This window comes from Pocillopora damicornis, chromosome 2, assembly GCF_964200805.1.
Source record: "Pocillopora damicornis chromosome 2, jaPocDami1.2, whole genome shotgun sequence".
In the NCBI taxonomy this organism is placed as follows: Eukaryota; Metazoa; Cnidaria; class Anthozoa; order Scleractinia; family Pocilloporidae; genus Pocillopora; species Pocillopora damicornis.
Genome location: NC_142671.1, coordinates 23,816,846 through 23,833,210, shown reverse-complemented (window position 1 = coordinate 23,833,210; position 16,365 = coordinate 23,816,846). Strand labels below are relative to the sequence as shown.

Here is a 16,365-nt window from a genome sequence, read left to right as displayed (position 1 = left end):
AGAGAGTTTCGGCCAGTGAAGTAATATTTTAACTGTTGATGTCTTGCAGCTATGGTTTTTAGATAAATTGAGAGAAGAGTCCATCTCACTGCAAGTTGAGTTTGTGTACTCATCTTCCTTAGCACGGACTAAGTTCGTTACTTCATTTATCAAATTTATATAAGGCAGAGTTACAGTAGAACACTAAGAGGAAGTAAGACGTTCACGTTTAGTCTGCTCTCATTTAATCCATGAGAATACAAGCTTTTTAATTGAAGCGTACGATCCTGAATTGTTGCAATAGAAATAAACTAAAGACTCTTTCTGCTTCGTAGATTTAAAATATTCGTTCTTTACTAAATTGGTGGTATGAAGTATAATAATTTTCCTCACAATGCAGTCACTTCCAGTGTGAGCAAGTGGTCATACTTTAGGACAAGTGTGTTTACCATGATGAATAATCGCATCGTACAGCCCATTTTAAACAAAGAACGTGTTAGAGAAAACAAACCTAAGTCTGTCTCTATTTGTTGTTAAGCTGGCCCCATAAACAGATTTCGACTGATCACTTCAATTTAAGTGAGAACGGTGAATTTACCTCTCATTTCGTTTACTTTCCTTCTAATCATTACATAGATATTACAGAGGAATCAAGAAAGATTTCACTCTCAAACCAAACTCAAATACCCTAATGTTATTAAACAAATGGCTGAAATCCTGTGGAAGCTTAGAAATGTTCAACTATTCCCGTTTGTTTCTGGCGTAAATACTGTTTTAAACCTGTCAGTCTCACAGCTACTTTCCTTTGTATCCATTATTGTGATCCTGCGTAGTTTAATGGTAGAAATCGACGCCTTGTTTGCCCCTTCCTTTGGATGGGTTTCCTGAAATGCTGATTGCAGAAACCTGTTCGAATCGTTTACTGTCTCTCGAGAAAACAAGCCCTTCAAGTCTTTTCTAAAACTACGACTTAACGTTGTATACAGAATGGGATTAAAACAACTATTTGCAGTGGTTAGAAGTCTGGCAAACTCATACAGCTGCCTAGTGGCATACGAGTTCAACAGTGATGGATTTGCAATGATACTTAAAATGATCACTTTGTGCGGTAAGATGCATGCCGCATAAACTAACACCAGACCCGTCAACAACTTCGTGGTCTTTCGGTTTTGCTTCTGCCGTTTTTCAGCAACATGCACGCTTGTGTAAATACCTCGTCTATTGTTCTGCTTGTGAGCCTTTCGTAAGTGGCTGATAATTCCAACGTAAAAGTAAACTAGGCAGAATGCAGGAATTATGAACTGTGGATTAACCAACGCCATGATGTAAGTAAGGTTGAACGAAAGCTGGCTTGGCCACCAATGTATGTCAATGAGACACCTCCCATTTGGTTCCAAGGTTAGGGCAAACACGAATGGTAGTTGCAGTAAGCACGAGTAGACCCAACCAAACGTCACCATAGCCACAGCTTTTGTTTTGCTAAATGGACTCTTCAGCGTCTTCACAATCGCAAGGTATCGCTCATAGCCGATGCAAATCAACATCGACCCCGAAACCGTGACGGAAACAGCGCTCAAAATGTTAATTAGCTTGCAAAGAACAAAACCAAAAGGCCATATGGAGTGGCTCTCAAGGTAAGCCAGGTCAAAGGGAAGGTATAAAAACAAAACCAATAGGTCAGACATGGCCAAGTTTAATATGAAGTATCCTTTTGCGGAACCTAAGTTTTTCTTCTTTGTACCAAGGATAACAGCACAGACTAAGATATTTCCAAGTACACCGATCACAAAAACCACAGGGTACAATACCAGGCGTACTACGCGGATTGCGAGGTGCTCGTCAAAGGCGTAACTGCCGTTCGCCGTTGTATTGTTCATGGTGTTCTTTCAGTTCCTCGTACATGAAATTGAAATTTCTGAAACAAAGAGAGCAAAAATCCAATCATTAGACTTGAGGTTTTGTTTTCCAATTTATGTCATAGTCAATGCAGTAGGAGCGCATGAGAGGTTTCCCAGTGAATTGCAGTAAACGTTTCACGTAAGCATTCTCCATAAGCTATCGAATGTCAAGAAGGTGAAATTTGCTTTCGCACCTCAAGCGAAAAGGAGCACTTTCGAATCTGATCCGGCAAAATTTAATAACTTTTCCCGACAAGCTGACTAAGGGGTTTGTTCGTAGTCAATTTTGACACTTAATTGCACAATTGTATGCAGACGACTTAACAGATTATGTATTTAATGAAAAAATCAATGAGCTACTTTCGAGCAGTGTAAAAAGCGAGCCAACTTTGTTTAGAATTACGTTGTTGCAGAAATGCTTAAAAACATAGGAAAATCAAGGAGTCAACTCACAACCCTTGTGTTACTCAAACAGGTTAAGAATTGTGAATAAGTATAATTCTCTACCATGGCTAACTTATTTCTGAGACCATCTGAATTGGTAATTCTTTAAGAAAACAAAGTGTTACCATGAAAACATGGAAATGTGAACAGTTACCTTTACTGCGAAAGCCATACCAGAAAAGACACTTTCTTTACTATTTAAAAGGATAAAATGACCCAGTGCGATGTTCTAGGAATTAATGACACTATAAATCCAACTGTACTTTCCAAATCTTTAGCTTTATTCAAATATTATCCGTACCGCGGCTAAAGGACATATTTTTGAACTGTTTGAGTAACAATGCACAAGGTGTCAAACCAAGATGAACTGTTTCAGTTTGAACCTATCGCTCCGCTTAGATGAATAAAATTACTCAAAACATTTTTAAGACCAACTTCGCTTGTAGACTTTGTCGAGAACGATGGGGACGAGAATTTAACAATTTATACATGAATCATGGAGAGAAACCCATTAGATACAGCTCGTGAAACCTGGGTCTTGTCCGGTAATGAAACAATCGACAACTTTAGTTCGTAAGTTGCTATAGCGACTAAAATCGAAGATTTATTTATTAGGGTGACTTTTACGTAGGTTTACCTGAGAAAGTATATTGAAGCTCATGAAAACGAAGATTTGAGAGGGAGAGACGATATGTTTAGAATTTTCTAAATCAATCGAGAACTGAAATATCAAAAGTGAGCCGTGGTAAATTTTGAACAGGAATTGAGAGAACACGCTCTGAAGTTGACATGCTTTCTGCTACTTATATCAGTTAATTAAGAGGCTGACGTTAAGAAGCACTTAACCATGTCGCAGAAGTGTAACACCCGATACACACGCGTCGAGTTCCTGCCAAGATCTTCCCTGTGCCAAATTACTAGCGTTAATTCTGCTGGTAATTTTTATCTGCCTTTATCTACCGATATTTTTTATCTTTTTTTTTTTATTGAAGACTTTCGAATGCATGGCTTTACTTTGCTTCACTATGTCAAGTGAAGTTTGTGACAGCATTAAACTCATATCCAACTCAAACAACCACTTTAATTGTTTCTCTCTAAACCGCCGTCAGTTTTGAAATAGAGAATTCAATAGATGACATCACCCATCAAATTCAATCTTACTCAATACCATTATTTTCAGTTCTTTCACAAGATATCATTACATAATCGAACTCTCCTGGTTTTTCCCTCTCAAAAATCAAAACTGTATTTGGAACGAATCCCAAAGGAGATCTTGGCTTCCATATTCGTTTCTTCAACCGCAGTTCACATACCGTATTTATTCGACTATAAGCCGAGCGATTTTTACACTAATTGAAACTGAAGTGAGTTAAAATTTGGGCTGTAGAGGGTATATGATTTTCATATATTTACAGAGAGCTTGGTTGTTACACAGGGTTTCAATCGTTATCGATAAAATCTTCTTATTGCAAGAGTAATGATATTACTTACGGGAAGGTTGCCCAATCTTTGATGTGGAGAACTTGAATAACATTTTTTTTTTCAATCTAATTATGTTATGACGAAGTTCAAAATGGTTAATATTAAAATTTAATGATTGCCGATGAGACAACAATGTCTTGCAAGTCTATATATGCTGTGCTAAAAACATACTTTGATCCCTTATAGTCGGAAGAAACTTCGGCTTTGCACTCAGAGATATATTGCACCATGTATGATGTATTTAATATTTTGAAAACATGGAAGATACGTGTCGATAAATCTGACAACCATAGTATTCAGTATTTAATTAGAAATGTGGTTTGGCAATAGGAAAACTGATTCAGATTTGTGTTTACTGCAATTTCGAACGGCGAAATCAACTTCGCTTATTTCTCCTCGTATCCTTGAATACATCTGCAATGAAAGAACTCTCCCACAAGTAGCAGGATTTTTTCACAATGATGCAAAAGCCACCGAGAGGTGGGCATGAAGATTTTATTTCTTGCCCCTTATTGTCTGCATAAATTGGGTTGTAAACCCCTCTAAGATCAAATGGATCTCCGAAAAACGTTATAGTCACATGAGGGGTTCTTGTAATGTCCAGTATGTTGTCAAAAAATGATTGACTGAAGACTCTCGATCAGGAATCCTTCATCAAAAGTGGCACAACTACCTATTCCTTTCCATCTTCGGCTCAACAAGACGCGAACAACAACGAAAATATTCGATTTGGTACGTGACGATGTAGATTTGGGACCAAACTATAAACAGCATATAACCAGTTTAATTTCTGTGGAAAAACTGAAAAATTAATAGACTAGTTGAAGAAAAATCTTTTTTTCATGATGTCCTGCATGTAACAGAGGGTTAAACATGAAACAAAATAAAGATAGGCGTGAAAAGGGGAACAGATTGTAACCTAGTTGAGTTTAGCTCAGAAGGAATGAAGTGTGTTAAGTCTGTTGCGTCGATAATTCTTGTAGTACAATAATTCGCTTCCACTTCTAACCAATGATAACTTCCACAGCTACTAGATCTACAGCACTGATAAATAAAATCTGTAAATCATCCTATGTCCATCCCGGCTAGAATTATCCTGATCTTGAAGATTACTCATTGATGAGCGACGTTCGACGAGAATCAAGAAATGATTTCGTTACGCACCTTTTGTGGATGATGATTACGATGAATAAAGAACTAAATTGTCTGCATAATGGTTTTCCTAGTTCAAAATATCCTCTGTCTCGTTATTGAAATATGAATTATGTGTTTTTACGGCAGACGAACCCTTCATTCGATCGGGAAAAAATGTGTTATACGATTTGCTAGATCACAAACAGATGTTAAGTAAATCGAAATATAATCAGGAAGAATTTTCAGCGTGTTATTGGTTCCTTTTCTCGATGCGTCAACAGCAGCGAATTTCGTCTTTAATAATCGGTTTGTCAAAATTAACATGGAACTTGTCACCGCTATTTTATTCCAACGTATCAACGTTTCTTTGATGCTGGAACAGTAATCCGCGGTGTCTTACAGGCAAATGTGGTACGTGCTAATTGTAACTAGCAGTTATTGAATCTTTCTCCATTAACTAAAAAAACGTAGGTGGATTATTTTCCCTTCTCCAATTAATTTTTTTTACGGAAGATAGTTAAAAACTTAATTTGCAACCCTTGTTCTGAGATAATGGCAATTAACAATTGACGTAAGTAAACCGTGAAAAGCAGCAAGATAAATCTGGGGAGGTTAAACAGACACCTGAACACAATCATGTTTTATAGGAGCTCATAACACTGGCTTAAGCTAAAAACAGATTCATGTACTTCACTGAAAAACCGCTTCCTAAAATGAATAGTGAGTCGCCTCTTAATTGAGCCATAAAATATTAGTGAGTGGAAGAGAAACGAAGATTTCACAGCTCTATTACTGGACAAGAAAAACACTCACTTCAACATATTTGTGTGATTAAGTTTAGCACGTTCTGAAGAGATTTAAAACAAGGCGTTTTTCGTGTGATAGCTAGAAAACATTGTTTTCCTCTTCTCCAAGTGAACAATTATGTTTTTTCGCTGTCTAACGTTAGCAGTTAACGCCAAAACGTTTATTTCTTTCTTGATCAGAAGCGCATTCGCCGTTGGAAGGCTATATAAAATGTCACTGTATGAGTATCTTTTGCTTTAACTTTTCATTTATGTGAATATTTGCATATTTCAAAGTAATTCCATGAGGAGAAATTCATCGAACACCTGGACTATCGAAAATATATTATGAACAATTTCTATCGTAATGAGAAGTGGTTCCAGAGGCATTAAAAATCAGTATTGACTAATTGATATGAAAAGTAGCCTGGCTATACTTTTACGTGATCATTAACTGAGAAAGTTTTCAGTGTTTCCTTCCATCAGGAATTGTGCAAAAGATAACTATCTCTTTCGTAATCCTCATTTCCTTAAGGTTTCTTTCGATTTCCGCTAAAACAGATCAACTTAATGCGGACACATTTTCAGTTTGAAATTTTTAATTTATTTATTGAAGAAACGTCAGCGAATCAGGCAAACGGCTATGTCGCTTTGAACATTAGTAGTATCTCGTATTTATAGAAGCGACGGCTTAAAAATTTTTTTTCAAAGCCCGTTATAAGCTATGAAGAGCAGAGAACACTAATGAGCTAAAGAACAGTTAGTTAACCTGTCGATGAAGGAACAAGTTTGTGTAAAAAGATAAGACTTCTGATGATCCCTGTTTGCGAACAATTAAGCTTTCGCTATTATACGCCTTTAACTTTTTTTCCTGGTTTTTTTTTTTTCGAATAATTGAGCATAAAAATCCTGATCTCGCCATTTTTCCTCCGATAACCTACATTTCTTCAATTGTAATCTGTTACGTTAGCTTGCATATATATAGGACTCTATGAGTTTAATCAAACTTTCTTGACTGCACTTGTATTTGATAAGTGTTATCGTGTTTTCCGCTGAAAATATTTCCATCCCCTGTAAGAGTCCTGCAGCTTAGTAGAAGCTATTGTAATAGAGCGGCTTTTCGCTTGGGAGCATTCCTGACCTCCCCTAGTCTTACGGAATGAGCCTCTCCTAGGGAAGGTTTATTTTCCAGGGGTATTAAGAGCAAGAGCTTTCTGAAAAAACTGGTTAGGGGAAGAGGCTGAGTGTCCTGCTTCTGTAATGAGATTGCATTTGGTTTTTGTGTTGTAGATAACAGCAGTAGAAATGAAACATGTAGATGAGGTTTCAACTATCACGTGCCAGAATAGATTTAAAGTCACGTTTTAAGCGTATCTCTTTTTTATCAGCCATTTCAGCTTATCTTTGATTCCACGTTTTATACCTAATTATTTTTCCCGACTTGCTAATTATTTTTCACAAACCACCGATCACGCAAATATCAGTGCAAAAGTCACCTTGATTGTATTGTACGTGAGGAGGGCTGGTTTGGCCAGTCTCGTTATAGCACAGAAATTCTACATGGTATCGGGTTATGTTTAAAACATTTTACACTCGTCGCTTGAAAAATCACACCTGGCATCAGCTCGTCAGTTTGCTGTAGCGCATACCGACAACATTATCGTCAACCTTTGCTTGTTCATAAAATTCCATTACCTTACATGTTCTTTAGATAATCTCCGGGCCAAACATTGAACCTTACTGTAAAATATATCCTAATTTAATGGAAATCAGTTTATGTAGGATAAAATATACACGTTATTTGCATAAGATTTGACTGTCAGTAAGTTCGACGTTTTGAGGACTTTTGGCCGTGCCTTGTAGTATAACTTGACTAAATTTTAGAAGCTGACTCCTTTTTTGTTTCGGCTCTATCCTGTCAGCCAATCTCTCACAAAGTAGTATCAACTTTTAAAATCGTGCATAGTCCTTAACTCCTCACCAATTATAAGGAATGTGAATCATCAGCGGAGAAGAAATTAATGTATATGGTGACAAACAATCTAGTTTTCATCCGCTTTAGTGATGAGCAAAAAAAAAACGTCAACAATAGTCTGTTAGGATCTGATATTGGAACTTCTTTCTGAGGGTCCACTGAACCCCTCTGCAAATTGTTTTCACGTTAGAAATATTGAAGTTTTTTGACACTTCATTCATAATCTTTTAGAACTGCATCGCGTTAAAATTCGCGGATGAATTGTTTCTTATCGACTGACCTGTTTTACTCTGTCTGGTGCTTCAAAAGAAACTCGTTTTTGTTGTAACCTCCATACCGCTAGGTCTGTGATAACTTGGATTTCATCCTTTGCAGATACCGTCAATGAAATGTTAGGGAATGGGTAGTGCCCACAATCACCTCCGTTCATGACATACACCAGAGTAAATTTTATAAAACGAGGAAACTCGAGTGAGCTGAAAAGGATAGTTGAGAATACACGTGAGCACGTGGCGCTGTCCAAAATGATATCATAAAAGGTCAGATGTACCAGAAAAAACCTTATTAACTCAACTACCAACTAGTTTAATTTCAATTCTCCGTAGAGTGGAATGGAAAGTAGAACATCTTGACTCACCTCACCTTCCATATGACACATGAACAGTGATTGACTGCTCATGGACCTTTGTGAAGAGATTGAAAAATTGTAGGACGTGACCATTGTCAAATCTGGTCGGTGTAGAAGTCAATCTAAAACTTTTCACCGGTGGATGCCGACACGTAACACTGGAAAACACGACGAAAAAGATCGAAGTAGTGTAGGATTTGAACCCGAGAAGAGTTCAACCTTTATTGTCTGTCAAACGTCATCGCGCAACAAAAGATTACTCAGACTTCGCTAAATTATGCGAGCCAGACGCCAGATTGAAGACATTTGAAAAAATTCAAGCAAAACATCTTGCAAAACAAAAGCTTCGTTCACATGTTATGTTCATTTAAAAAAACGCTTCCACATTCGCTCAGAATAAAAAGAGACAGTCACGAATCACGAGTAAATGGAAGCTTTAATCACATTTCATGAGAGGAAAATAGCCCCAATAATGTTTCGCGAAAGGTCACTGAAAAAGGGACCCTCTGCGCCTCATACTTGTCCATAACTATCAGCTGGAAGCAGAAGTTCATACGACTTTGCCCCTCAAAACAATTATTTCAAAATGATTAGTCGATCACTGGTCCGACTGATAGCTGACAACTACCACAGTGAGCCATTTCTGAGTAACAAAACCTTATTTACATACATACATGTAACAGGAGCATCTGGCATTCCGGAAACAACGAGGAACCTTAAACAATCAGCATTTTAAATTTTATTCTATACTGACCGATATCCGTGTGGAAAGTAACTCGTCATGGACATGCAGCGTACTTAGCGTATCCCCATGATCGATATTAGCCGAAGAATTTGAATGAACTAACTAAGGAAAAGTATAAAACGGTAGTTACGAAAACGAAGGATCTTCGTTTTCGTAGGGGGGTCTTCGTTTTCGTAATGGGTCTTCGTTTTCGTAACTACCAGCATGAAACACAGTTAAGTCTTTGTTTACTTCATCGTTGTTCAGCGCACAGCACAAAGGGCTAGGTTTTCACACCATTTGGGTAAGGTAAGTGAAATTCGGTAAACGGAAGACTAAGGCTAAGGGAGAGGGAAGTGGGGTCCAATGGCTTTTATTCAATACTCCCATAAAACCGACTTGTTCCACTGGATTCATGTGATTCATATGCATAGAGTGAGACACCTGGAGTGGAAGTGTTTAAATAGGGTAAATTAAAGGCGATTGTGGAGCCATGGGGAGCCAGGATACCGAGTGAAAAGATGAATAAATTATAGTCGCTTAAGTATATCTATCGCTGCTGTTGCGCATCAAAGTGCTCGAAGTTATTTGTTCCCGGGGAATGTTTGGTAACTGGGAATCCTTTATCTAGTAGGTATTCCACGTTTCATTACAGCGCACTAATATGATAGTTTTTCATTGACATATTTTCATACGAACTTTTAACATTGTTTTATTGAGACAAAGTTATAAAGTCGTAGTACTTCTTTCTTGCGAGAGTGAGCTACACAATTTGACGATACATCAGTGATTGTCGAATTATTAATTGTAACTCCAAAGCGAATAACTTGAAATAATGAGAAAACCGACTATTACGACAAAGTGTTGGTCTTAAATTCTTTGTGATTCGGAATGCCGAATGATTATTTGCTATGTTTGGAATAGCTTTCTTCTTTTTTTTTTTTCTTTAACGAAAATTGTTCATTTATCTTTGCCTGAATGTAGCGAAGCGTAATGAAACAAAAGATAAATGGTTTCTTGAATTCCCAAGCACGAGTGCATTTGTCGGCAGTGTGTTTTAAGTGCCGGCGTGAGATTATGGGAAAGAAGTGTGATATGTAAACTAGCAAGTATATATTCGCTGAACAGTAAACAAGTTTCATTGTGGATTTTTACAAGCGGACAGTTAAATTTTGTTCTTCTTTATTGTTTGGGTGGAATCCTGTAGTCCATCTCCTCGTAACGATTTGTGGTTGTGCTTTCCTGATGATTGACAGTCATTATAAGTGGTTTTGTTTATTCAATTTACTTTGGCCGCATCGAACGTGTAGAGTTTGTTTAATTTTTTGGTGTCTAAACAGTGTAAACAGTTGTTTTTGTCTTGTGATTAGTTGGTTAGTTCAATAAATGGGCTAAGAATTGTCTGCTTATCCCGCACCGCATTTCTGGTTGTCAGTTTTTTGGGTGCGGGGAATTCAAGAAACATATTTATTTATAGAAAAATTATCAGAAATTATCTTTCATTTTCTTAAATTGTAAGTCTAGGCTTTCACTTGGATTGTTGATAGTAAAAACAATTACATAAGAAAATACTTCTTTGGAAAAAAATTGTTGTGGCTTTTTCGAATCAACGGATACATCGATAAAGTAATTCTTGCTTCATGGCTGTTTTCAAAAAGCTTTTTTATTAATGATGGCTGTCGGGTTTATCTTAAAACGTTGTCTTAACTGATTAAAACTTTCACCCAAAGGAGTCACTCGTGATGAATTGGCCATAAGTAATATAATTATTTAGCGTAGACTTAAAGAGGAAAAATCAACACTGACGTTGAATAACCAGTAAAATGGAGTCACGCAATGAGCCAACTTAGTTCACAGTTAAACCTGCATGAAGAGGCCATCTACGGGCTCCTTTCCAGTGCCCGCCTAACTCAGAGGTGAGCCTTTCAGAGCTTTATTATCAGCACATAAATAGGTAATAGTTAGCCTTATGTTCAGATCAGGTTAAAAACGCGTAGAAATTCCAAGAAAGCAAACAAACTAATCGAATGATGTATGAAAATGTCGGGCATCAAAGGCTAACGCGGAGAGCAATTTTAAAGCTGTTGAGAGAAATGCAAGGAAAGAGAGAAATGATTTGCTTTGTAACGTCCGGCATGTCGCTGAAACCATTTATTAACCCTTAAATTCCCATGATTGAACAAGACAGAAATTCTCTTTACAATTTCGTTACAATATTAAGCGAACAAGAGATGAGAATAAAGAAAAATATTGATTGGGGGATATAAGTAGATGCAGTTCCAAATATTCTCCGAACAAACATCATAAGAAATGTATGGTTGGCAGTAAGGAGAATTGCTTAGGAAATCTTGGAAGCGAAAGGGGTCAAAAACATCTGCTGATCTAAATGTTTTAATAAAGGCGTCAGGCTTTTAAGTAGACTCTGACAGTTATTTTTAATCTGCAATTTGGCTTCTGAAAGTATTTTGCAATTAGATCTGAAGACGAGAATTATTCATTAGTGACATATTCGCTAAGCGCCGTTAATCCATCATAAGAAACTAACAATTTACTCGATGTCTAAGATCAATTAAAAGAAAAACTGCCTAGGGTCGAACATAGATAACGACAAAGTACACAACGTTTCATAAATAAGAGGAATTGTTTGGCTCATTTTTGAAGGCAAATTTTATTACGGGACACCTGCTGTTGAATGATAAAGAGTTTTATGTTGATAAACTCAATTTTCTTCAGACAAATGTCCAGCCCTTGGAAAACGGAAGACACGCACATCTCTGACACTTTTCTCCGTAGTTTTGAAGCTAAACGTTGATGAAGAGTCATACAGTTAATGCACTAACACAATGCCAGGTAAATATTTCAGTGTTTTAATTACAGAAGTGTTCAGCCGGTTAGATAACAGTGCCTCAAAAAGGAAAATGTGTTTTTATAATAAGAGATCTAAGAAGTTAAAACTTAAATTTTTAAATTCAATGTACATTTGAATAGGTACGAGAGGAAACAAATAACGAATTCAAATTTAAAATAAGCTGAATATTTTACTGTCACATCTAGTTATTGTTTTAAGATATCTTCGTTACGAAAATACTGAGATCGGTAATTTCAAAATCCACTTCTGTCAAGATAAACTTGAACGTACTTGTTAAACATATCAGTGATGTTTTTCATTAATAGTTTTCCTGTAACTTCAATTTTTCTCGTGGCATATCACAAAAAATCTTCAAAGCCTGTGCAAATTCTCGTCGGTAGAGAAGATAAGATACATTGATCTCTCCGCCAAATATAAAAATATATTACCTCATCGAATAGAAATGTTTGAAATTGAAATTTTAAAATTGTAAGAATTGATTAGTCCGTACGATAATATTGCGCTCAGTTATAATTTCATTCTGGTTTTAAGTGCTTTTCAGTTTTTGTCGTTTATTTACGAAATTTAACAACACTACAGGGTCATAAAACTGCAGTTAACTTTCGTCTTTGAGTTCATTGAAAAGATAATTGAGACCAGGGCGCTAAATTTTGGCGTTTGTTTTTCTAAACAAAACCAAAGGTTACCTATGAACTAGCATTAACTCACAGTGGACCGGCCCCCAACCGATGAGAAACCGGTCGGAGTTTGCTCGACCTTCCTTACTTCTTGTGTGTTTTTACTTTTCTCTGACTTTAAATTTCCAGTAAAGCTGCATGGAACGGGTGGACATCATATCCAGAGAAAAATTGAATTATTTTATTTCTGTTTACTGATCATTCGACTTTTTTATGATAACAATTTTGTGTTTATGTGTTAACCTTTGAAATAAATAATTCTTCCTAATTAGGAATTCAAACATCTATCTTCCCGACAACTGGAACCTGCTGTTCATTGAAAACAGATTATTTAATCACCGAATGTTGCTCAGCGTCTGAAGCGTAATGGGTTGAATGGCGAATTGAAGTAACACAGACACATTTTCAAAAATATCCATTGTTTTCTTATCGCAAATATTTAGATTACATATAATAAGGATACAGTCCCTATAATGACTAAATCGCTGATGCATCAACAAGTGAACCAGCTTTCACAGCCGGACTGGCAGCATATTCCGATATCTCAAATTACCCTCCAGTAGCTTTTATCTCGAATGTTTTTCCTTTTTTCTTTTCATAAATTCATTCCAATTTGTCTTTCCTGAGAATTAATACTAATCAGATTACAAAAATAAAAAACATATCGATGCGTTAAGTGAGACAAACTCAAACAAAGGCATAGATATGCCTCACTGTAAAATGAACGCATTTTCAGCAAGCTCTTCGCTAAAAGAAAGCATTTCTTCTATGTCTGAAGGCTGAGTGAGAGTTGTAGGTTAATCATTTCTATTGGTAGAACTTAACTGATTGTTTGATTATTTATCGAAATTGAGCTAGATTTTGTAACATTGTTCTGAAATATGTTGATTTTTACGAAATAGAATGATGTGTGTTTTCATCGTTTCCTGAGCAGTCATTCAAAGCACTTTAGTGCCAGCTGCATTATAGATAGAGGTAGCTTATATTTCTCATCATATATGCAGAGAAACAGGGGTGGTTAATAGCTTCAAATTGGTTTATTCGCATCGGGAAAGAACAGGGCCCAGGCGCAAGAAGAACAGAAATTGAACAACGTGAGTTATATGTCATTTCTTCTCCTTTTTTATTAAGTTTCCGACGGAATTGATTACTGAGGCCGTCATTTTTCCAACATATCAAAGACTCTATGAAAAGAAACAATTATATTGCATGCACGCCATGTCGACAAAAACATTTAATATCATCCGGCTAAACTTCGTAGTCAGAGGTCCTCCCGATTATGAGGCATGGAGGCGTTAGTCAGCCTGACCAATGTCAAATAATAGTTTCTTTTAGGATTTTAGTTCTGTGCAATGTGTCAAATCTTCCCACCAGTCATATATCATAAACACTTTAGATATAAGGATCGGGTCGCATTAGAGCGAATTCAAATAACTATCGACTCAAAAATTGCTAACAATTTTGCGTTTTCCGAAGTTCTGCGACAGTTACATCAAACTAATATCCTTTGACCAAAACTCCACTGATTGATTCCTACGTCAATCACAACCCATCTCGCTCTAGAGGAAACTGAAAAAAAAACTCGGGTTCATTTTCCTGCTAATCTTTTGCGTTGTGGTTCAAGAATGCGTTTCTTGAGATGGATTCGATACTTGCGAATGGAGGAGAGTTTCTAGTTGAAGCCAAAGGTTCTCCAAATTGCTGCCAGTTTAACAGTACCCAGGGTACCAAACACAGGCATTTGAATTAAAAGCTGCACCCAAAGTCGTTTTCTTCGACAGAAAAAGGTTCATATGAACGAGGAGAATCCTGTAACCCCGCGTCAAAGACAAGCGGACTAAAGTTGACAGATTTTTTGCTTAAACAAACAAAAAAGCCCTTGTGTAACCCGTGCCTAACAACTAAGATCAGGATTTATTCCAACAACGTTATGTTCAATACACCTTTGATGTATAAAGAAACTCCTGACGAATACTAAAACCTTTGTCTTGATCCGCAGTGTGCATACAAAGTCGAATTGGCATCAGAGAAACCGTCAAGAATTATCGTAATGAATTCTATACATGCGCATAAAGATTTATGTAACTCGAGGGACTGTTGATCATGATGACTTTCACGAGAACCTTTCGCAAAGAGGCTTCGATGTTCCAATTCTACTGCAAAAACGTTCACCTTGGCGCCTAACATTGTTTTTTGTTTTGTTTTTTTCTTTTTTTCAAAAAAATACGAACTTATTATGTCCGAAATGTGAGAGACGATTTTTACAAGAAATACCGTCTGGAATAGAGAGGAAAATCTTAGAAAATACTGCAGCTGTGAAATTAAGAATAGAAACGATTTCCTTGACAGACCTAAGAGTGTATACTGTCTAATAACGACAAAATCGCAAAATGTGAAATATTGAACCTTTTGCAGTTCGCGACGAGCTGTCAGTCTAAATATCGCTTTTAAGAAATGATTGAGATTGTTATTGAACCTGGCAGAAGGTTTAAATTACAACCAGAAGCAAATCGTGTTTTGGTAGCGAGCGCATTTTTATCTATATCATATACACGCAAATTCCATCCTAAGTCGATATCAGCTGATTTTTTTGCTGCTCTGCATTAAAAGGCTCAACTTGTTATTAGAAAAAAAGGGGGAAAGCGAAATCACGAATTGACCAGAGACTTAATCGTGTCCTTGAAGAAGTTGCATTGAAACAGAATAGAAACATATAGCCTTACCAAATGATTATTCAGTTGTAAAGGCTACTCTGCTTTACTCAGTACTCTTTTGTTTGATGGTGCTTCAGCCCGTCTGACGGATTGATGCATTTTATTCATCACAGAAGGGCTTATTTGTGAAACATCGCTTTAATTTGACTGAGACATAATAACATTGACGGAAGCTTTTAGGCATAAGTATAAGGGTCCAATATCCTCACCGCAATAACCATATGAATAATAAAGCTATTCCAAGTTTTTTGCTGAATAATTGCAAAATTTAACCAATTTCCTTAATGAGGGTATTTCGGCCTTCAAAAATTAGATTTAAAAGAAATGGATAAAAACGACAGAGAAAAAAACCTCTAATTTTAAATGTTAGCTTTATTTTCCTTTTTTTGTTGGCGCATATACCTTACACTGGTGAACAATTAACCAATGGCGTAGCGGTAAAAACAAGGATGATTAATATATTTATCTGTGCAAAGAATTGTCGTCAATTTCTGTTATGATAATCATTTTATGCTTGAACAAAATTGCAATCACTTGACTTGACGCGTGGTAAGATGCATTGCATAGCTGACGAATTCTTACCTTAAACCATAAGCGCTCGACATGCACGGAATTTGTAGCTGACTTCCATCAGGGGATCCAACCACCGTCGTGGAAATATGTGAGGTAACTTGAATAAACGGCGTTATAACATTTTTAAGAGTTACAACAACAGTGTATAATGATTGTGGAATATATGAGTTGTTTTGTTGACATACTTTGCTCCGAAGACCGTTACTTTGGCTTTGTGTAAAATAGACGCAAAATTAGTCTCTGAGCGAAAATCGAAAGGTTCAAATTTGTTTACCGAAAACTGTTGTCATCATCTTCCATAGCACACTTGTCCGATAACGAAGAAACACGAGTCGGACCGCATCTAGTACAACTTGAACTGCAGTAATTTAATTTGAAGTCTAGTTTTGATATTTGGCAAATCCAACAAAACAAACATAATAAAATTCATAGGATGTAAACATCAAATGGCTTATGTACGAATGCTAGAAATGCAACTTATTG

General features: G+C 36.6%; 1 protein-coding gene across 2 annotated transcripts; it reads right to left on the bottom strand.

The window, feature by feature from the left end:
* Nucleotides 1-207: 207 nt before the first annotated feature.
* LOC113664458 (somatostatin receptor type 5-like) lies at nucleotides 208-9,172 on the bottom strand. Of its 2 annotated transcripts, XM_027180090.2 has the most exons (3): nucleotides 8,335-9,172; nucleotides 7,978-8,173; nucleotides 208-1,894 (listed from the first exon to the last, which is right to left on the bottom strand). In XM_027180090.2, exon 3 carries the CDS (start codon nucleotides 1,854-1,856, stop codon nucleotides 717-719), a length of 1,140 nt encoding a protein of 379 aa, XP_027035891.2. In that variant the 5' UTR covers nucleotides 1,857-1,894; nucleotides 7,978-8,173; nucleotides 8,335-9,172; the 3' UTR covers nucleotides 208-716. The 2 variants fall into 2 exon arrangements, with proteins under 2 accessions (XP_027035891.2, XP_027035965.2); XM_027180164.2 differs by lacking the exons at nucleotides 7,978-8,173; nucleotides 8,335-9,172 and adding an exon at nucleotides 4,968-5,168.
* Nucleotides 9,173-16,365: the final 7,193 nt, after the last annotated feature.

What these genes read in the sequence shown, in the direction of transcription:
- LOC113664458 (XM_027180090.2), bottom strand. Translation starts at nt 1,856, where the DNA reads ATGAACAATACAACGGCGAACGGCAGTTACGCCTTTGACGAGCACCTC.